This window comes from Hyla sarda, chromosome 2, assembly GCF_029499605.1.
Source record: "Hyla sarda isolate aHylSar1 chromosome 2, aHylSar1.hap1, whole genome shotgun sequence".
In the NCBI taxonomy this organism is placed as follows: domain Eukaryota; kingdom Metazoa; phylum Chordata; class Amphibia; order Anura; family Hylidae; genus Hyla; species Hyla sarda.
Window position 1 is genome coordinate 112,211,625 of NC_079190.1, and position 17,009 is coordinate 112,228,633.

Consider the following 17,009-nt stretch of genomic DNA (forward strand, 5'->3'; position numbering starts at 1 on the left):
CCACCCCACACCACACTTAAAAAAACAACACCACCACTTAGCCTGTTGCGTCTAGTCAATTCCCAAAAATTACCTTTTGCTTCAGTGCATATCACGTAGAACAGAAGTGACGTAATTTCTTTTTTGGGACTTGATCAATGGGAATGGGGGTCTCAGACAATAACACTGTGTGGCTTAAAGGGGTACTCCTCCCCTAGACATCTTATCCCCTATCCAAAGGATCTTGGCTGCAGCATCCCTGACATCCAGTGCACGTCACGCCCCGCTCGTGACATCACAGCCATGCCCCCTCAATGCAAGTCTATGGGAGGGGGCATGACGGCTGTCACGCCCCCTCCCATAGACTTGCATTGAGGGGTCATGGCCGTGATGTCACGAGCCTCCGGCGCTGCACCAGATGCTCTAAACGAATGCCGGGTGCAGCAGGGAGATCGCGGGGGTCCCCAGCAATCAGACATATTATCCCCTATATTTTGGATAGGGGATAAGATGTCTAGGGCTGGAGTACCCCTTTAAGTTGTGGAAATCAGTGTGGTTTCCACTGCACAAACCAGGTGGCTATTTGCTGTGTAAACATTCTCCAACTCTAGCTAAATTATTTTCACATACAAAGGACTCATATGTGGTGTTCCAATTTGGAAAGAAGTTACTGCACATTCGGTGCAGGTGGGTGTAATTTAATTTGGAGTAATGATTTAGCCGTCTTTTACCTCCTAAACATCTTTACCACTAATTCTTGTAGAAACCTACAAGTACCTCCTGGAAACCGTGGAGATCTACGATCTTACAGAAGCTGAACAGTCAAGGTGAACCACTGAAGCCCAAATAAAGACATCATTCGCTTCATTCAGTTTTGATGCCTTTATGTCTTTCAAATACAAAATAAGAATAAAACAAAAAAAATCTGAATAAATTAACCCCTTGGCTGAGGAAGCAGTAGAACTGTCACACACAGTCTTTGAGGCGACGCTCGGCTGGTGTCGGCTGTAGTGAAGGGGTTTACTGCATTGGCAGAAATGGCCAGGGTTCACGGCAGAAGGATGTTGTAGGATCTGCTGTGAAGAGAAACTTTGGGGGGGGGGGGGGGCGTTCTCTGTAGACTAGGCCTTGGAAGTCCCTGCTTGAGCTGATGTCAACTGCTGGATTTTTATACTCATCATTTCCATGACCGCTGTGGAGAGAAACGTAAGGGTGGTTAAAGGCTGCACTACACATAAAAGACATCACAGAAATAGTACAGATTCTTAACCCTTGTGACTATTTCCCTGACACACCCTGTACTCACTAGGGAAATTTTTTTTTCAGCCCCAAATTATTGGGACTAGGCATGCACACACATATAATGTGGAAGGGTCTAATACAGTGGTTCCTAACCTTGTTGGAGGTACTGAACCCCACCAGTTTCATATGCGCATTAACTGGAATTAATTCTTAATTGGAAAAATAAAATGATTTTTTCAAACTCAAAACATAGGAGGTATATATTTAAGTATATATTTATACATAGGTGCACAAAATGAACAAAACCATTAAATAACAAAGAACAAAACCATGAAAACATGATTTTCACACAAAAACATAATGAATATTTACTGCAAATCAGTGTGACTTCTGTTGTCTTCAGAGACCAGTTCAGAAATGCGCGGCTTTACCTTGGCAAGTGCCACTCTCATGTCATTTTCGCAACAATGGCAGTGTTCCCCCCACATTAGGCACAGGCAGTGTTCTCCCCCCCACATTAGGCACAGGCAGTGTTCCCCCCCCCCCCCCACATTAGGCACAGGCAGTGTTCCCCCCCCCACATTAGGCACAGGCAGTGTTCCCCCCCCCACATTAGGCACAGGCAGTGTTCCCCCCCCCCCACATTAGGCACAGGCAGTGTTCCCCCCCCCCCCACATTAGGCACAGGCAGTGTCCCCCCCCCCCCCACATTAGGCACAGGCAGTGCCCCCCCCCCCACATTAGGCACAGGCAATGTTCCCCCCCACATTAGACAGGCAGTGTTCCCCCACATTATGTAGGCCAGTGGTCTTCAACCTGCGGACATCCATATGTTGCAAAACTACAACTCCCAGCATGCCCAGACAGCCAACGGCTGTCTAGGCATGCTGGGAGTTGTAGTTTTGCAACATCTGGAGGTCCACAGGTTGAAGACCACTGATGTAGGCAGTGTTTCCCCACAGACATACAGCCTCCAGCTATATACAGTGTATGGCTGGAGGCTGTATGCCTGTGTACTGCCCACTTCAGTGATCCGACCACCGCTCCGGCTATAGCAGTAGGTCTCGGGACCAGTGGTCGGAGCACCGAAGATGACGTGCCGCTGGTCACTTACCAAGCTGGCCAGCTCGCGTCCTCCTCCTTCTCTATCCTCGGCACCTTCGTTTCCATGGGCGCATGCACGGGACGTGAGTGATGCCCCGGCGGGCCTGCATTTTTAAACTAAACGCGGGGCCGCAGGGAGTTAATAGTGATGGTTGGAATTGCCCCGTCGCTACAGGACAGGCAAACACCGGCTCTGTTCGGGGCCCCAAGCAATTGCTTGGTTGGCCTGTCCTGTTGCGACCTCCCCCACCGAACCCTCGGGACTGACTCACCGAACCCCTGAGGTTCGATCAAACCCAGGTTAAGAACCACTGCTCTAGTATGTAGATCTGCATGTTCATACTAAATAGTTATTTTATGGGTTTTCCAATGGAAATTTTTTTTGTTAACCTGTAGGCCTAGGCTGTAAAACAAAACAAGCCAATCACTGGCCGCAGCAAGTCACTGATTAGCTTAGCAGAGATGTGACTTGGCATCTGCAGCTCTGTGAAGTGATGCAGCAGCTGAGACTGAGCACCAATACCAGGAGATACAAAGGAAGCGAGTAAAAGATTAATTTTCCTTTATTATGCAGTCTGGGCACATAGGATACATTTTCACTGAACAACCACTTTTTATACAAAGTGCAAAGAAATATGCCAATACATTTCACCAATGCTCTGTTATTCTGATACACAGCTCCAAATTCTCTGCTTTCCTTCACACATGAAAAGATATAAGTAACAAATGGCCCTCAGATAGGACAGCATGGCTTTCATGCTGCCTGAACCACAAGTCATTGAGGTGGTCCCTGGTGCATTGCCCCACCAGCCTTGATTGATAGATTTGTTCTTGTATTGTGAGAGATCAGGGGTGGGATGAGGACTTGTGGTTCAGATAGCTATGACAAGTTTTCTTTAACCCCTTAAGGACTGAGGGGTTTTCGGTTTTTGCACTTTCGTTTTTTCCTCCTCACATTTAAAAATCATACCCCTTTAAATTTTGCACCTACAAATCCATATGATGGCTTATTTTTTGCGCCACCAATTCTACTTTGCAGTGACATCAGTCATTTTACCCAAAAATCTACAGCGAAATGGAAAAAAAAAAATCATTGTGCGACGAAATTGAAGAAAAAACGCCATTTTGTAAATTTGGGGGCTTCCGTTTCTACGCAGTAAGTTTTTCAGTAAAAATGACACCTTATTATTCTGTAGGTCCATACGGTTAAAATGATACCCTACTTATATAGGTTTGATTTTGTCGCACTTCTGGAAAAAATCATAACTACATGCAGGAAAATTTATACGTTTAAAATTGTCATCTTCTGACCCCTATAACGTTTTTTATTTTCCCACGTACAGGGCGGTATGAGGGCTTATTTTTTGCGCTGTGATCTGAAGTTTTTAGCGGTATAATTTTTGTACTGATCGGACTTTTTGATCGCCTTTTATTCATTTTTTCATGATATAAAAAGCGACCAAAAATACGTTATTTTGGACTTTTTAATTTTTTTGCCCGCACGCCATTGACCGTGCGGTTTAATTAATGATATATTTTTAGGGTACGTTCACACTGACAAATATCTGAGCGGAATTTGCGGCGAACAAATCCGCTCAGAAATGAGTTTTTTTCTGCTTGGACTCGGCGTGGAATTCAGCGCTGATTCCACACAGAAATCAGTGCGGAGTTCAGCGCAGCATAGAAGGCATTGTAATTTATTTATTTTTTGTGCGAATTCCGCGCAATTTCAGTGGCAATTCCGCTGCAATTCCGCGCGGAAGTGTGGCGGCCTGAAAAAAGTTTTTTTCATCGACTTCTATAGAGTTATGACGCGAATTCCGCATGAAGAATGAACATGTACATTCTTCATGAGGAACGGAATTCAGTGACGGAATTCCGCTAGCGGAAATTCCTCAGTGTGAAGGAGCAGAATTTTCATTACATGCTATGGGTTTTTCACTGCTGAATGATTTGGAGAGGAATAAACAAGCAGAATTACTCGCAGAAATTCCTCTCCAAACCCTCAGTGTGAACATTCCCTTATAGTTCGGACATTTACGCACGCGGCGATACCACATGTTTATTTTTATTTACACAGGGTTTTTTTTTTTTTTTTTTTTTTTATGGGAAAAGGGGGTGATTTGAACTTTTATTAGGGAAGGGGTTAAATGACCTTTAACTTTTTTTTTTCACTTTTTTTCAGCTATATGGGAGCTATAGCACGGCACACACTGATCTCCTATGCTGATCCCTGCACGGATCAGTCAGATAGGGGCTCGATTGCTCAAGCCTGTAGTTCAGGCTTGGAGCAATCAAACCCTGATCGGACGCCGCGGACACAGGTAAGGAGACCTTCGCCTGCGTCCCAGCTGATCGGAACATCGCGATGTCCCAATCAGCCCGACTGAGCTGCCGGGAAGCATTTACTTTCACACGCGGCAGTCAACTTTGATCGCCGCGTCTGAAGGGTTAACAGCGCGCGGCACAAAGATCGATGCCGCGCGCTGTTAGCCCAGGGTCCCGGCTATGATTAGCAGCCGGGACCGACCTGGTGTGATGCGGGGTCACGGCGTGACCCCGTTTTTAACACCGGGAGCGGGCTTAGGACGTACAGGTACGTCCTAAGTCTTTAAGGGGTTAAATTATGAAATAATAGGGGAGATTTATCACAACCTATGGAGAGAAAAGTTGACCAGTTGCCCATAGCAACCAAGCAGATCGCTTCTTTCATTTATTAAAAAAGCCTGTGAAAAATGAAAGGAGCAATCTGATTGGTTGCTATGGGCAACTGGTCAACTTTTCATCAACACTGGTTTCATAAATCTCCCCTATTTTTTCTGCCTGCAGAGGGGACCTTACTGCAGACAGAAGATATATTTTAGGGCCCCCTGTTAAACTTGGTAATCTAAGATCAGCTTGATAGCCAGCTTTAAAGGGGTATTCCAGGCAAAATTTTTTTTTATATATATCAACTGGCTCCGGAAAGTTAAACAGATTTGTAAATTACTTCTATTTAAAAATCTTAATCCTTTCAATAGTTATTAGCTTCTGAAGTTTTCTGTCTAACTGCTCAATGATGTCACGTCCCGGGAGCTGTGCATGATGGGAAAATATCCCCATAGGAACTGCACAGCTCCCGGGACGCGAGTCATCAGAAAGCAGTTAGACAGAAAACAGCAACTCAACTTCAGAAGCTAATAACTATTTGAAGGATTAAGATTTTTTTTAATAGAAGTAATTTACAAATCTGTTTAACTTTCCGGAGCCAGTAGATATATATAAAAAAAGTTTTTGCCTGGAATACCCCTTTAATGTATCATATAGATGCCCTTAGGTAAAAAGAGATAAAACATTTAATACACTGACTTTACGGGCAAAGGTTTACCTGCAGTTCATATTCCTGATCTGCAAACTTTATATATACGTCATTACCCTAGTGCAGTGGTTTCCAACCTGCGGACCTCCAGATGTTGCAAAACTACAACTCCCAGCATGCCCGGACAGCCGTTGGCTGTCTGGGCATGCTGGGAGTTGTAGTTTTGCAACATCTGGAGGTCCGCAGGTTGGAGACCACTGCCCTAGTGCAATATAAAACATGGCCTCACCTTGTTTCATAGCGTGTTTTTCCTGTAGCGCAGGCTGAATCTTCTCAATTTGCTTCGTAAGGAAATCAATCTTCCTCTTGAAGAAATCTTTGGCATTATCCGCAGTCTAGACAGAGATTAAGATGTGACAAAGAAAACATAGAAAGCATGAGTAAAAAAGATAAAAAGACGGACGAGGACAGCGCCTTCCTTCAGAAAGATTAGAAATCAAAACTAGCCCAGGTTTGAATTAAAACCATAAAAAGTAGGGATCGACAGATATCGTTTTTTTTAGGGCCGATACCGATATTCAGTGGAGGGTAGGGCCGATAGCCAATAACTTATAACGATATTCCGGTATAAGTTATCGGCTATTTATCCCCCCGCGACACCGCTGCAGATCATTGATTTAAAGCGGGCGCTTTAAATCAATGCACTGCAGTGGCTTTTGCGGTGCCATAGACCGCCGCCGCCACCCGCTTCTCTCCCCCTGCCTGTCCGGGGGTCCTGAGACCTATCACCGCCACCGCTCCCCCTGCCGCGCCTAGGGGTGCCTCCAGCTGTTGCAAAACTACTACTCCCAGCAGCCGTTGGCTGTCCGGGCATGCTGGGCGTTGTAGTTTTGCAACAGCTGGAGGGCCTACTGTAGGTATAGTATATTATACAGACCCCTGTCCATCCCAGAACCCTGACTCACCTTCCCAGTTGCTGCAGGGACCGTCCGGGAAGGGTGGTCCGGGCCATCCATCCTTCCTGTAGTGTCCGGCGGCATTCCGGGTGGAGGGTGAACCGGTCCGGGCTGTCCTCCTTCTCCGGGGGTCCTCTTCTCCACTCCGGGCAGGCTCCGGCCTAGTAACGCTGCTGCGCAGCGACGCACCTGACGTCACAGCGTAGCGGTGTCTATGCAGCGTACTAGGCCGGAGCCTGCCCGGAGTGGAGAAGAGGACCCCCGGAGAAGAATGACAGCCCGGACCGGTTCACCCTCCACCCGGAATGCCGCCGGACACTACAGGAAGGATGGATGGGCCGGACCACCCCCATTACGGGTAAGTTAAATTTTTTTTATTGACTCGGAGGGTGGGGGAGGGGCCTGACCGATATAGCGGTATGGGCAAAAATCCATACCGTGGGAGAACCAAAAAAACGATATCCGGTTCATACCGGTATACCGCCCAGCACTACGGTGGGGGGTGAGACACGGTGCGGTGGGGCGGTCGCGGTGCGGGGCATTATCGGCAAGGTAATTGCCGATACCGATAATGCCCAAAATAGTGATTATCGGCCGATAATATCGGCCATACTGATAATCGGTCGATCCTTAATAAAAAGGCAGTTTATTTGGTGCTAACATAGAAAGCAGAACAGATGGGAAAAAGAAGATACACAGAACAGAAATCATAGTCTAGAAGGCGCCAAACAAGTTATTCAGTATTGCACAGAGTTGCTATATTCTTTGCAATAACAAATTCTCAGGTGGCTATCCACAGGCTGCCATAACTATCTACAGCTAGTGGATAATGAAAACCTCTTACCTTCTCCACATAATATCCAGTCCCCACATCTATTAGCACATTGGATACATCGCTGAGTGTACCAGGCACATACATCTGCAGGAGGGTACAGTTAAGAAATATATACAGTGTCAATCTGTCGGTAGGAAGGTCCTAATACTCATTAGGGGGGGGGGGGATTTACCAAGACTGGCATTTAAAAAAACTGACTGGTACCTCAAAAATGTACAACAGTGCTGAGCTGGTGTAGATTTCCACTGCAATTTAGGCCTGCTAGTCAATTTGGTGTGTGGGAGCGGCCCCGTCCCACTCACTCGGCATGCAAAATGATGCCACTTTTTACACCAAGCATGAATAATGTTGCCAAGTTTTACTTAAGTGTATAGAAACCTTTACACTGACATAGCAGGAAGTATGACAGATAGGAGCTAAATGGTTAAAGGGGTATTCCAGGATTTTTTTTTTTTTTTGACTATGCTACAGTGGCTGTAAAGTTAGTGTAGTTCATAATATAGTGTCTGTACCTGTGTGTGACGGTTTTCTCACAATTCTTCTGTGATTTTCACCCCACTATTTATTCTTACCAGCATACAAAATGACTTGTCAGATTTTTCCCAGGTTGCAATGCTGCTGAGACCTGACATCACTAGTCAGCTGATGACAGGGAGCCTGTCTGCTTCAATGGGTGGAGCGATCGCTTGGTGGGAGAGAGATCAATCTGCAACTATTGCAACAGCTGTAGGCACCCTGATCGAACACCACAGGTCTTTTGAATGGATGCAGCTCATTTGTGTTTCAATGGGTGGGGTGGCTGATGTGTGGGAGGGAGGAAAATGGAATTGTGGGATTTGTAGTCAAAAAAAGAAAATTCAAACAGGAAATACCAGTTCACAAAAAGCTAACCACAGTGTTCTGGTAATCTCACAACATAGCTATTTAGCCCCAAGACAAGCGCAGATACTTCCTAAGCATGTCCATTACTGTCTGCCAGGTACGTACTAAAATCACCTTATGGTGGAGAATCCCTTTAAACATTTTTAATAAAGACTACAAAGTTTCTTCCCTTTTCACTTCACATTTAGAAAACAAATGTTCATGTTACATTAGCATTTGATTTTCCAAAAATTCCAGAATATGCCTATTTGGATTAATCGAAGAGGCTGTTGGAGGAGGAAGGGGGGGGGGTACTCAAATTCTCCCATTTTCCAAGTCCACAATCAAAAGGATACAGAACTTGTCAGAGGAACAAGCACTTGTTTCCCTGTCCAGCAAAAAGATATATAGCAAGTTAGTGACATTAGAAGGGAACAATGTAACCAATAAAAGGCTAGATGGTGTGCTGGTCACTTACCTTCATTGCTCTTATGTAACACACTAAGACATTCCTTGGCCTCTACATACTTAGTCTGCACCACTTTCAGCTGGGCAATGGAGGAGGACAGGAACTCCACTTCCTACAATGTAAAAAAAGTTAGAAGAAATTCAGAATTACTCACCCGCCCCCTTTACAGTGATATTATATTAAAAAAGGGGTGCAATGCGTTTTTCTTAGTGCATTGTTTGGATCAGTGGTGGTTATCACAAAACACAGCATGCTCTAGGTGTGGAGTTTTTCACCAATAGCCTTACAGCAATGCTCCATTCACTACTGCAGTACAAGTTATATGACATAGGGGGAAGCTGTAGCCTAAACTTCTGCTCATCTCTATTTTTAGAGTCCAGACAGCGCAGAATGGAGTAAGGCAGATCCATGTGACATCAACCATGTGTCTGCCTGTGTACACCTCCTTACTAAGCAATCATAGAAGAGTTATGGACAGCAAAGCCACCCTAATGCTCCACATGTCTAATCACCCCAGATGTAGGCCATATTCACATCTGCACTGAACATTGCTGCACGCAGAGCTATCTTGTCTGTTAAATTGCCAGACACCATGCTGGAAACCCGACTTACTCCACTGTAGCCAATTAAAGGGGTACTCTTCCCCTAGAATCTTATCCCTTATCCAAAGAATAGGGGGGATAAGATGTCTGATTGCGAGGGACCTGCCACTGGGAACCCCCTCGATCTCTCCTGCAGCACCTCCTGTTATCTGCTGCACAGAGCGAACTTCGCTCTGTGCCTGATGACTGGCACCACAGGGTCCAGAGGATCGTGACGCGACGAAGCCCCCCCCTCCCCGCCCCCTCGAGACGTCACGGCTCGCTCCCTCAAAACAAGTCTATGGGAGGAGACGTGGCGACTGTCACGCCCACTCCCATAAACTTGTATTGAGGGGGTGGGGTCACCAAGGGATGGGGCCGTGACATCAGGAAACCTTGGCCCCTGTATCGCCCGTCATCAGTGCAGCAGATGACACAGGGTGCTGCAGGAGAGACCGCAGGGGTTCCCAGCTGATCTTAAAAAGCCTCTTGTTAAAAAATGTCTATTTTCACATCAGATAAGTAGCCTGCATTAGGGGGATATGTTTGCATACAGGCAGAATGGTGATGTATACCGGAGGGCGAATATGATATGACTATGTATACTATGTATGAAAAAATAATTAAAACAACTGGTGACAGAAAGTTAAACATATTTGTAATTTTTTTTTTTTTTTTTTTTAAATCTTAATCCTTCCAGTACCATGAAGTATCAGATGCTGTATACTATAGAGGAAGTTGTGTAGTTCTTTCCAGTCTGACAACAGTGCTCTCTGCTGACACCTCTGTCCATGTTAGGAACTGTACAGAGCAGGAGAGGTTCACTATGGGGATTTGCTTATGCTCTGGACAGTTCCTGACACAGACAGAGGTGGCGGCAGAGAGCACTGTGGTCAAACAGGAAAAAAAAACTATGCAACTTCCTCTAGAGTATACATCAGCTGATAAGTACTGGAAGGATTAAGATTTTCAAATAGAAGTAATTTACAAATCTGTTTAACTTTCTGGCACCAGTTGATTCAAATGTTTTCCCTTCGGAGTATCCCTTTAATTTCAATGGATTTGACAGATTTATCTCATAACAACCGATCACAGCTCAGCTTTCATTGTACCAGAGCTTGTAGGATATGAAAGCTGAGCTGTGGTTGGATGTTATGGGCAAAACCAGACAGTTTTGGCTTCAAGCATTGATAAATCTTGGCCACTGAGATTTTTTTTTAATACATGAATATTTATAATTACATTTTTCAGTGGCATTTTGCTGCTACAAATCATTTGGTTCTTTAATCATATGAATGAAGAATTTCTCTTAAATAATGTAAAAAAAAAAATTTAAATAAAAAAATCTCCTGCAACTCAAGGCTCCTAAGCAGCTCATATCGCTGGGAAGCCGAGTGATTTATTCTGCAGAGGCAGGTAAAGACGAATTCCAACTCAAAAGACTCATCCACAGGATAGAGCAGTGGTCTTTAACCTGCGGACCTCCAGATGTTGTAAAACTACAACTCCCAGCATGCCCGGACAGCCAACGGCTGGGATAGAGGATAAGTGTCACATAGTAGGAGGTCTAACTGCTGGAACACCTACGATCTTCAGAAGGGAGCCAAAGTCTTTGTTATGAATGGAGTGGCGAGGGGTGTAACGCTGCTCTATTCATTGTCTATGGAGTTGTCAAAGTGAAACTAGTACAGAACACCACTCTTCAGCAGCTCCAAAAGACAATGTAAGGGGCGGTGGCATGCATGTGTTAGGCTGGGTTCACACTATGAGCATTCATCTGTTATTAAACGTCCGTTTTCTGTGTAAAAATGGATGTGAAATAACGGGTGCTAACGGATTATTAAATATTCATCCGTTAAGACCGGTTATATCATCCCTCACGTATGGCCGTAACACCTCTGCCTACAGACTCCCACAGCCTGGACTACTACTACTCCCATCATGGAACAGACTTGTTTCCATGATGGGAGTAGTAATTCCGCAGCTGCGGGAGTCTGCAGACAGCTGGGGAGGTTACATTAGTGTTTGTACTACTACCCCTATCATGGAACAGTCTGTTCCATGATGGGGGTTGTAGTACAGGGGCTGAGGGAGTGATTGCACCGAGTTTCACTTCTGAGACCCGATGCGATCTGAAGTTATTAAGCAGGGGAGCGGGCGGCAAGCTTGGCAACCCTCCGATGTATCAGTGTGTTTTAACTTTCATTTTGGAATCCCCCGCGGGGAGCCCTGAGTGGCTGGTACTAAGGAGCCAATCAGGGCTCCCAGCGGGAGATAAAAAAAATTTACATTGTGAGTATCAGGGGGCCATATGTATATTAAAAGTGCTGTGGGGGCAAGATATATAGCGCTGCAGGGGGGTGGGGAGGCAACATATAGCCTATATATCTAGCCGCCCAGCACCTTTATATTATGCCCTCCGCAGCGCATTGATGAAGATATACCCCCCACCGGTGCATTAACCCCTTAAGGACGCAGGACGTAAATGTACGTCCTGGTGAGGTGGTACTTAACGCACCAGGACGTACATTTACGTCCTGTGCATAACCGCGGGTATCGGAGCGATGCCCGTGTCATGCGCGGCTGATCCCGGCTGCTGATCGCAGCCAGGGACCCGCCGGCAATGGCCGACGCCCGCGATCTCGCGGGCGTCCGCCATTAACCCCTCAGGTGCCGGGATCAATACAGATCCCGGCATCTGCGGCAGTTCGCGATGTAAATGAACGATCGGATCGCCCGCAGCGCTGCTGCGGGGATCCGATCATTCAGAACGCCGGACGGAGGTCCCCTCTCCTGCCTCCGTCCGGCTCCCGGCGTCTCCTGCTCTGGTCTGTGATCGAGCAGACCAGAGCAGAAGATGACCGAAAACACTGATCTGTTCTATGTCCTATACATAGAACAGATCAGTATTAGCAATCATGGCAATCAAGTGTAAAAAAAAATGTAAAAAAATGTATAAGTAAAAGTAAAAAAAATGTGAAAAATCCCCTCCCCCAATAAAAAAGTAAAACGTCCGTTTTTTCCTATTTTACCCCCAAAAAGCGTAAAAAAACATTTTTTATAGACATATTTGGTATTGCCGCGTGCGTAAATGTCCGAACTATTAAAATAAAATGTTAATGATCCCGTACGGTGAACGGCGTGAACGGAAAAAAAAAGTCCAAAATTCCTACTTTTTTAATACATTTTATTAAAAAAAAAATTATAAAAAAATGTATAAAAAGTTTTTTATATGCAAATGTGGTATCAAAAAAAAGTACAGATCATGGCGCAAAAAATGAGCCCCCATACCGCCACTTATACGGAAAAATAAAAAAGTTATAGGTCATCAAAATAAAGGGATTATAAACGTACTAATTTGGTTAAAAAGTTTGTGATTTTTTTTAAGCGCAACAATAATATAAATGTAATAATGGGTATCATTTTAATCGTACTGACCCTCAGAATAAAGAACACACGTAATTTTTACCATAAATTGTACGGCGTGAAAACAAAACCTTCCAAAATTAGCAAAATTGCGTTTTTCGTTTTAATTTCCCCACAAAAATAGTGTTTTTTGGTTGCGCCATACATTTTATGATATAATGAGTGATGTCATTACAAAGGACAACTGGTCGCGCAAAAAACAAGCCCTCATACTAGTCTGTGGATGAAAATATAAAAGTTATGATTTTTAGAAGGCGAGGAGGAAAAAATGAAAACGTGAAAATTAAATTGTCTGAGTCCTTAAGGCCAAAATGGGCTGAGTCCTTAAGGGGTTAATAAATATATTTCCCCTGCCGGCACATTAATGAAAAGTATTTCTATCAGCAACTATCAGTATTTCTATCAGCCACTGCTAGAATGCTTTTCATTCACAGCACAGAGGTGACATGTATATAGATGGCAGCACTGTGAGAGTACATTATACTTGCGCTGGCGGGGGATATATATATTTACTAATGCGCCGGTGGGGGATATATATTTATTAATGCACTGCGGGGGGAATATAATAAATGTGCTGGGGGGCTATATATCTTGCCCCCACAGAGCTTTTAATATAGATATAGCCCCTGCTATTCACAATGTTCAATTTTAAATCTCCCTCTGAGAGCCCAGATTGGCTCCTCAGTACCGGCCATTCAGGGCTCCCCGCGGGGAATTCAAAAATTAAAACACACTGTACATCGCAGGGTTGCAGAGCATGCCGCCCACTCCCCTGCTTAATAACTTCTGATCGGATGTCAGAAGTGAAACCCGGTGTGATCAATCCCTCAGCCCCTGTACTACAACTCCCATCATTGAACAGAGTATGTTCCATGATGGGGGTAGTAGTACAAATACTAATGTAGCATCCCCAGCCACCAGCAGACTCCCGCAGCCAGGGAATTACTACTCCAATCATGGAAACAAGTCTGTTCCATGATGGGAGTAGTAGAAGTCCCTCAGCACTGCAGGAGTCTCCTGATGTCACCTCTTCTGAGCATATTCAGAAGTAATAACGGATATTATAATGCAGGTGCAAACGGATTACATAAAGGCTCATCTGTTTGTCATAGACTTCAATGTTAAAAATAACGGCCGTTAATTTATCCGTTTCTTGTGACGGAAGAAAAATTTGCGCATGTGCCGTTATTTCTCCCGCCACAACTAACACCCGTTATTCATGACGGACTATAACGGGTCTTAACGTATAATAAAAAAATCCCATAGACTTGAATGGGATTGTTAAACGGCCATTTAACATGGCTTTTCTGACAGACGTTTGTTACGGATGAATTTTTATAGTGTGAAAGCAGCCTAACTTGCCGCTCGATTCCTAAATAACTAGGGCCCTGTTATGGAGATCATGGAGGTCCCAGCAGTCGGACCTCCTACCACCTGACACTTATCCCCTATCCTGTAGATTTTAACTTGGAATACCCCTTTAAGAAAGGTAGAATTACATGTGGAATATGTATATAGCAAAGTAAAGCGTCTCACAGCACTCCAAGGTAATAAACAAAAAGGTTTATTTCCCCATGGTAGGATACAAGACAATGTGCAGGTGCTAGACATAGTGTCTATATTGTGAACACTGTATCCAGCATTGGTCAATATGTATATACTGTATAGAGCACTTTTCTCGATGGAACACTACAGTGCACTGCAAACCACCGATCATTCTTTATATTTCATATGTACATATGTGTGTATTCAAATTATTGCAAGATTTTATTTAATGAGCACTAAATTGTTTTTTCGATTGTACCACATATAAATAATATGGGAGGTTTGTATTACTTTGTATGCTTGAAAAAGACTGTGATGATGGTCGAAACATATCCTACCATGAGGAAATAAACCTTTTTGTTCACTACCTTGGAGCGCTGCGGGACGCTTTACTTTGCTGTGTATCACTACTGATGCAAGTGACCCGGGCTGCGATTGGACCCGCTGCACCCTTTGGTTGTGCTTCTTTCTTCAGAGGTGTGTGTGTGTGTGTGTGTGTGTGTGTGTGTGTGTGTGTATATATATATATATACATACACATACATACATACACGCATATATCCATATAGCAGACAGTGGGTGTGAAAAGGACAGTGTTTCCCAACTAGGGTGCCTCCAGCTGTTGCAGAACTACAACACCCAACATGCCAGGACAGCCAAAGGCATCTTACGGGAAACCTCTGATCTGGAATCTGATCACTCCTGGAGCTCATATTTCGGTGGAACGGCAGTGCACATACTTTACCATGTGCTATACGCGGCTCTGTTGGCACTGCCATCAATAACTATAAGAACTATTAGGCCCTGGCAGAGGTAATTCCAGCACAGTGCAATACAGTAATAACACCATGTATTGTATGAGAGCTGTACTTGCAGTTATACTGTGCCCCACTGACCACCGGAGTACAGTAAAATCTCCCTTACCGGACACATCCTATAGCGGGCAGTTTTTACTTCCCCGACAGAGTCCCATAAGACTTAATATATTTGCACCCTCCAAATAGGGGACATTCCCAATAGCAGACGCGGACACACCCAAAAGGTCACAAAACACTCCCACTGGGGACAACCAGGCTTATGTGCCGGCCCTACCTTGTACACAGGGCCGCAATCAGGAGGTACAGCCAATACCCCAGTAAGGGGCCCAGGCCCCTGCTGCACCCCCTGCAGAGAGGCAGAAGACCGATGTATAAACAGTGCTCTGCTGCTTCTGTACATCCACCGGCCACATCATTCATCCCCCGTGTCACTTTATTCCCCTTGTGTCAAATCATCCACCCTTTACTACCCCCTGTGCCAAATAATTTCCTCTTGATCCCCCCCCCCCCCTGTGCTATTTAATTCCCCCTTCACTACCCTCTGTACAAATTCATCACCCCTGTGCCATTTTCTTCCCCCTTTAACCCCTTGTGGCACTTCATAAAGAGGGGGGCGATGAATTTACACAGAGGGTAATGAAGGGGGAATGAAATGGCACATGGGGGATTAAGGGTAAAAGATGTGGTGCAGAAAGTAATGAAATGAAATGATAGGGAGGGGATAAGTGATGATTAAACAGCACTGGGTGATTATACTGTAATATTGCTTCTTATTGTGTTTGATAAGTGAGTACAGTATAGTATTCTGTCATTTAGGAAGATTTTTAAGCCTTTCCCCCCCCCCCAATAGGGGGCACATTTTTATTCCCCATGAGTGTCCACTATTGGGAGATTCTACTGTAATAGGCAGGGCAATCACAGCACCCCCTTTGGCCAGTGAAGGAAGTACAGGGATGACAGCTCAAGACAATCCTACAGCTATAACCCCATCACCCATACCACGTGATCTCCTCCTGCAATCTGTGGGTCTGGTGCTGCTGAAGAACTACATCTCCCAGCATGTCAGGCGAGTCACTGTTCTGGGGTATAAGCTGGACAGGGTGTAGCTGCCGGCGAGCTCCTGATATACAACGGTGAGAAAGCCGCCCGTGCTGGAGGAGCTACCACCATGCCGAGTCCTCACACCACCGGACATGCGCCATTCACCTGATCCAGCTGACTCTTCAGTCCCTCGAGCTGCTGCAGAGACAGATCTGTAATGTTCACAGTCTGCGCCATCTTGGAGGAGGAAGGGCTCTTCCTTGCGGCGCTCACGTAACGGTTGGAGCGCCTCTTGCTGGACTTCCGGTCCTGGAGACCGCTCTGGAGCCCGCGTTGCTCTCTATGGTAACGCTTTAGCTTGGGGCCGTAATGCGCATGCGTCCGTGTTACTCCTAGAATAGCGGTACATGTGGATGAGAGCTCATAGAGAGGTGGTGACTGTACGGTAGACTGGGGTTCACCCTTACTCCAGTAACTCCATGACAGCTTCTACCACAGTGTTTTCTAACCAGCGTGCCTTCGGCTGTCTGGGCATGCTGGGAGTTGTAGTTCAACAACTGGAGGCACACTGGTTGGGAAACACTGGGTTAGTGTGTAATTTAATTCCTGGTCGTGTGCTGCAAAACTACAACTCCCAGCTTGCCCAGACAGCTTTCTATCACTTATCCCATAGGGCAGTGGTATTCAACCTGCGGACCTCCAGATGTTTCAAAACTACAACTCCCAGCATGCCCGGACAGCCAATGGCCGGGCATGCTGGGAGTTGTAGTTTTTCAACATCTGGAGGTCCGCAGGTTGAAAACCACTGCCATAGGGAATAAGTGATAGACCGCGAGGAGTCTGACCGCTTGGAC

The 17,009-nt window shown here is 45.3% G+C and overlaps 1 protein-coding gene across 1 annotated transcript; it reads right to left on the reverse strand.

Annotated features, from left to right (window-relative positions):
- Positions 1-846: 846 nt before the first annotated feature.
- On the reverse strand, positions 847-16,478 carry PFDN5 (prefoldin subunit 5). Its single transcript, XM_056555294.1, has 6 exons — positions 16,321-16,478; positions 8,754-8,856; positions 8,632-8,663; positions 7,424-7,498; positions 5,913-6,018; positions 847-1,171 (listed from the first exon to the last, which is right to left on the reverse strand). The coding sequence occupies exons 1-6, from the start codon at positions 16,390-16,392 to the stop codon at positions 1,101-1,103; spliced, it is 459 nt and encodes a 152-aa protein (XP_056411269.1). The 5' UTR covers positions 16,393-16,478; the 3' UTR covers positions 847-1,100.
- Positions 16,479-17,009: the final 531 nt, after the last annotated feature.